Source organism: Arachis ipaensis, chromosome B1, assembly GCF_059453495.1.
Source record: "Arachis ipaensis isolate K30076 ecotype BB chromosome B1, ASM5945349v1, whole genome shotgun sequence".
Classification (NCBI taxonomy): domain Eukaryota; kingdom Viridiplantae; phylum Streptophyta; class Magnoliopsida; order Fabales; family Fabaceae; genus Arachis; species Arachis ipaensis.
This window is the reverse complement of record NC_142436.1, coordinates 43,350,310-43,356,378: the sequence shown is the minus strand read 5'-3', so window position 1 is coordinate 43,356,378 and position 6,069 is coordinate 43,350,310. Positions and strand designations below refer to the sequence as shown.

At 36.4% G+C, this 6,069-nt stretch overlaps 1 protein-coding gene across 1 annotated transcript; it reads right to left on the bottom strand.

Moving 5' to 3' along the window:
• Positions 1-434: 434 nt before the first annotated feature.
• On the bottom strand, positions 435-3,731 carry G3PP4 (Major facilitator superfamily protein). Its single transcript, XM_016332318.3, has 3 exons — positions 2,432-3,731; positions 1,404-1,943; positions 435-837 (listed from the first exon to the last, which is right to left on the bottom strand). Exons 1-3 carry the CDS (start codon positions 3,378-3,380, stop codon positions 809-811), a joined length of 1,518 nt encoding a protein of 505 aa, XP_016187804.1. The 5' UTR covers positions 3,381-3,731; the 3' UTR covers positions 435-808.
• Between the last annotated feature and the right edge of the window lie 2,338 nt (positions 3,732-6,069).

Here is a 6,069-nt window from a genome sequence, read left to right as displayed (position 1 = left end):
TACCTGCAAAGACACTCCGACGCTCAAGTCAGAATGGATCTAAGAGGTAGAAAGTGTGAGGAATGAATGAATACCTGGAGGAACCTGGGTCCTCTATTTATAGGTGATGGTGAATATCTTATCTTATCTTATTTGGCTAAGATAAGGGAGACGTTTGAATTATCTTATCTTATCTTATCTTATTCGGCTAAGATAAGGGAGACGTTTGAATTCGAAAGTTGGTTAGGAGCTCTAGTGGGCTGGTTCCGAGCCTTCTGGAAGGACGAAGCGGGTCGGACCCTGGTAACCGGGTTCGGGGACCGTTTTGGGTGTAGGATCCGTGGGCCGGATCCGTAACAGCATGCCAATTTAATAGTTTACTCCCGATATGATTATCTTAAAGTTGAAGTTAATTTTATCCCATACTCTAGCCAAACGAGAGAAAACTACCAAAATTATTATAAAGAATATTCATAATATGAAACTTTAGAAACATAATATAATCAAGTATTCCCATAGGAAAGTCAATTTAAGATGAATGGGAATCAAGTTTCATTCTTGAATAGTGTGAGCCATGATTCCATGTGGAATCCCTCCATAGAACAAAATGAAGAGCTGCAGAATCATGGATTTGGTCTTCTACTTGCTGGTTAACTTAGCTTATCACTAGGGAATATACATCATCAGAGAAACATAGATATAAAATGGCTACTAAAATCTATCGAAAACAAAAACCTTGCAACTTTCTCTCATATTACAGATACAGCTTCAAGTGTTGGAGAAGTATATTTGAATATTCATGAGGCACTCAACAGTGTCACCGTTACCGTCACCTTTGCTCCTGTAGAAGTGGTTGAGCTGCAAAAGAAGAACCACAGGGTTCAGGTGGATACATTCTAAGTTCAAAATTCAAGCAGAATTTGGCTTAATCATCAATAGCAACAAACAAGAGGTTGCAACTCCTTTAATATTTTGGTAAGAGGAGATGAAGGAACAAAAACAGAAGCAATGATACATGCATACAGGATTTAACTCCTCCTGTCCAACATTTACTTAAATTTCACTTCCCATGTTTTGTTGTATATATAGTATATACCAATGCTTGTCACTGTGAGTGGAATTTTAAATTATGATGATTGTTAAGAATATAAGGAGGCTAAGTCAACACTCTTAAAATATAAACCCATGGTAATATGACTTTCTAACTACATTTGTTTTAATACATTTAAAAATTTTAAGATACCCCAAAAAAAAAGTACCAAAGTTTCCAGACATTCATACACTGAGAATTATGTAAAAATAACTAAGGACTAGGGATGCGATGTATGTGATAAGGTAAGAAATAGTACTTGGGAAATGCTTCCACCGAATGCACTTTTGAGATAACCAAAAGGTGATATTTAAAATATTTAAACTAATATTACCTCCAGAATTTTGCTGTTCCCTGTATAAATTTTGGCCAGACTTCTCTGCAATTTCAGCTATGACCAAACGTGTAAGAAGAATTCCAGCAATAAAAGCACCAATGGTTAGCATAAGGAAAACTTCATTCCATCCCCTTGTTGAAATGAAGCCAGTAAGAAGGGGACCAAGCGCTGCACCAACCGATCCTGTACCATCTATTATAGCAGTGACAGTAGCAAGAGCTCGAGAATCTCCTCTAAGAGAACTATGTGTCCCCAGGTCCGCAGAGACAGCAGTGGTGATAAGTGCATAAGGACCATTTACAAGTAAACCAGTTAACGCCATAAGGGCAATGTTGATTGTCATTGAAACACTTCCATAACATCGGTACAAAAGCATCGAAGGAATTGCTGCATACATAAAGCTTGCTGCAGTAATAGCACGGGCATCTAGTTTATCCGACAGGTAACCAGCAAGAATACCCCCAAAAATGCCTCCTAAATCGAACATGGTGGAAATGTTCCCGGCAGCTTTTACCGAGAGGTACTCCCCTCCAATTTCTGCAAGATAAAATGATGAAAATTTGGGCAGCTTATAAGAAAAACAAAAAAGAACATGTTTTACTTAGGGGTCAACTATGCAATCCAACTGTTATATTCTGATCTTTGTTGAGGAATTCCAGGACCACTACAAGTTCAATAAGGGGGTAGCAACTAGTTCAACACATCTAATGAATTAGTTCTTCCTAATCATACTTAGGCAACTTTAAAAACAAATGGATTAGTCGATTAGGTCCCAGATATTCACATCCTACTAGAAACTAACCCATGACCAAAGTTGCAACTTGAAATGTTGGGGAAAGCTCTTAATGTGTAGATGTGTATATATATTCTTCCCAATCCCTAAGCCTGACTCTCGTAGGTTTATGGAAGATAGATTTAAATATGTCTAACATAAGCCACAACATAAGGGAAATGGAGGAAACAAACAAATGTATATATGAATGAAAAGATAATAAGATGCAAGTATAATTAATGATTATAATCACCTGTTTGAGTCAAGTAAAATGGCAACCAATATAAGAAAGTATAGGCGACAAGCTTGGCAAAGAAAAGACAGAGCGCAAATGGAATGACACCGGGTATCATACAAGCCTCAGCAAGCCCAATGCTCCTCCTACACATGGAACCCTGCCTCTGAGCACATTTCCCCTCAGGAGCCTCTTCATCGTCTACAGGAACCAAAGATTCCGGCATAACATCCGATCCAACGCTGTGAATCGTCGCAAATCCAACGTCCTCCGGGTACGCAGCAAGAAACAAGTACACAACAATCCCTCCAAACACAATCAGAGCACCGGGGACCATGAAAGACCAGCCCCAACCATGGTCCAGAACACTGGCCGCAAGAAGTGAACCACTAATGTTCCCAACCGATGTGTGCGCGTTCCAAATCCCCATTATCAACCCCCTCTTCCTCTTCCCAAACCAGTTTCCAATAACTGCTACAACAGAAGGCCAACCTGTGGCTTGGAACAACCCTGCCACCATCTGCATCGATAAGTAGAACCAAAATTCATGAACGTTCCAGAAGAATCCCATTCCGAAAAGCGCAACGAAGATTCCACTTCCCATCATGCCGGTAGTGAGAAACAAACGAAGGTCTAGGGTATCGCCGAGGTGGCCGGCGACGTACATGCCAAGGGAGTAGCATGCGAGGAAGGCAACGTCAATCTCGCCGAGCCGAGACGGGCCTTCAGGGCCGTTGAATGGGCTCCAGCCTTGGGCCTCGGTGGCGTGCTTGTGTGGGTCCGGGCAGAGGACGCTCTTGACTATGCCCGTGGGCTTTCTTGTCGCATGGTAGCATGCGTAGGCCATGAAAGTTATTAACAGAACCATATAACGGTATGTTCGGAGGTTCCAATCTTTTCCTCTTAGGGCTCTTAATAGGAGAATTCCCGGGGGAGTTCCCCTCATTGCTTCTGAAGGCAGAGACATCTTTATTTTGACTTCTTCAGCATACGTTTTGTTGAATTGAACTGATGGTTACTCAATGAATTAATTGATTGTGGAGTTTAGGTATCAGCTTGAATGTAGAGAAATGGATGAATGAATAATGTGGAGGTGGAGAGTGAGGAGAAGAAAGAAAGAAAGAGAGGAGAAGAAGCGGGTGGGGGAGCGAAGAATTTGGCGGGAGAGAGAAAATAGAGGAGAGGATCAGAGAAGTGAGAGGAGGGAGGGGGCCACGTGGCCAGGGTTTGTTTGTTGGGAGGCTGACACGTGGATTTTGTGACGGGTGGTGTAGGATGACCCGGCCGTCCTTCACCGTTCTCTTTGACGGCTACACACTGGTCTTTCTTTGTTTTGCATTATGCATCGGTTGTGTGCCTGTCCCCCCTCTCCCCCGGTCTCTATTTTTTTTTTTTTTTTGAGAAAAATTTTAAATGCTCTTTACAATTATTTTAAAAAAAAATTAATTCAATTCTTAAGTTTTGTTTTGTTTTGTTGTAATTGATTAGTTTTTGTGTCGGTATTTCTTTTTTTTGTTTTTTTTTTGCTCAGGCCATAAAAATAAAGCTTATTAGTTGGATTGAGTATTTATTTTTTATTAAAAATTTCGCAACCTTTTTGAAGTAATTGTTAGAGACGAATTAAATATTCACTCTTTTTTTATTTAAGAAAACGGTTAAATCTAATTTAATCTAATATTAAACTATTAATAGAGAGTTGTCAAATAAAAAAAAATTCAATGTATCTTAAAGAAAAGAACTTGAGAGTTGGATTTATTATAGTGTTCTTTATACAGAATTTATTGTATTATTTGAGGTTTCTCATTTCATATTTTTTTTGCATCACTAAAATTATGTATGAAATAATATTAGTTTTAATGTCTTCTAACAACTCTCCCTTCAACTTCTCCTTTTAATGTTTATCTTTTTTTTTATTCATTCTTTGCTACATATATTTATTTTTCTTTCTTTCTTTCTGACAACTTTTCTTTTAATATCAAGTAAGAAGAATGAAAAATTTTAAATTTGATATTTTAAATCGAAAAAACAAGCATATTTATAACCCCTTCTTCTATTATTCATTATATTCTTCTGATTGTTTCATTCATTTTTTATTTTTTCAATCTGTCATCGTGATTACGGTGATGACGGTAGAGAGCATGTGACAGTTGCGATTGCTACAACTGTGATAGAATGGGTCACATGACTTGAAATTATAACCAAAGAGGAAGTGAATGTGGAGCCATGTATGGCAGTGATGGTAGACACAATTCTGTTATAATTATGGGAATTCTGAAAATTTTGCGATGGACTGCCCAACAAACTCTTTAAAAATAAGGTTTGATCACTTTCGATTTTTAAAAATTTTCAATTTCAAAATTTTCTGTTTGATGTTTTTCAAATTTTTGTTCAAATCTACTATATTTTGAATTTTTGCATTTTAAAAAATTTTTTTTCCTTCATCAAATTCTACATTTTTAGTGAGGTGTTCAATTATGAGACTCTAAGACAGTAAACCTCATCCATTTTGGGTAGTAAAAATTTAAAGTATCTTGATAAAGAGAACTTGAGAATTGGATATTTTATAGTATTTTCTATACAATCAATTCATTTGTAGTCTCTTCCATTCAATTATTTATTTTTTTTCAAGTAAACTTTGCTTCTTATTTTTCATGACTTCTGACCATTTCTTTCTTCAATTAATTCTCTTTTATCGTCGATTATTTTTCATCCATTCTCTGCTTCAATATTTATTTTCTCTTCACCTAACAAGTACCAAAAACTTGAAATTTAAAATTTAAAATGTGAATGAAAAAAAGGTATATTTATAATCCCAACATTCATTATTTAGTGGATTTGTGTAATTGCTTCTTCGCTTATTTTTTGAATCTATCATCGTCGTAGCGGTGACATTGCAATGAACATCAAGGTAGGAGTTATGGCGGTGGATGAGGTGGCGACCGCTATGGTGGTGGAGCAGAATATGGAGATGGTGATTATTAAGGTGGTGATGGTAAATTCAAAGAAAAAAACGGTTGAATAGAATAGATCAATGAAAAAAACTGAGCAGCAATCATTTAGAGTACATATCGCAAAACTAGGAAAGCATAGAACACATTAGCGGCGTGTAAGGAGTAAATTAAAAGTATGTGATTCACAATAATGTTGTTCATAAGCAATCCAACATTTGAACTTTTTAGATAATACCTGAGTTTATTGAACATCTTTCTAAGATCCCAAGGTGGAACTATGATGGATCTAGCACCGAACAAACAACAGGTGTAGATAGTGAAATATTCTTATAGTAAGAATTCTTAAATTAATATTTTTATTACTTTTTCTATATACTATTGCATTGTCACATGTTTAAAGGTTAATTTTAGCTTTTTAATTTGTTTAGTCCTCAAAAAATTTTCAAAGATCCTTTTTCAGATGATGATAATATCTTGGTAAGAGTAGTTATGTGCCTTATATCTCTTAAGAAATGTGATGGCAATGATATGTTGACCGAATTTGTATTATTATGTTTGTGATTTTGCCTGACTGTATGTGCTATTTATTTTTAATTTAAATTTGCTTCATTTTTGGAATTGAGCCATGTTACTTGACCAGCAAATATTATCATTTTTTGCCAACACTTGACCAACAATAATTTGGACTTATATTTACAGATGTTT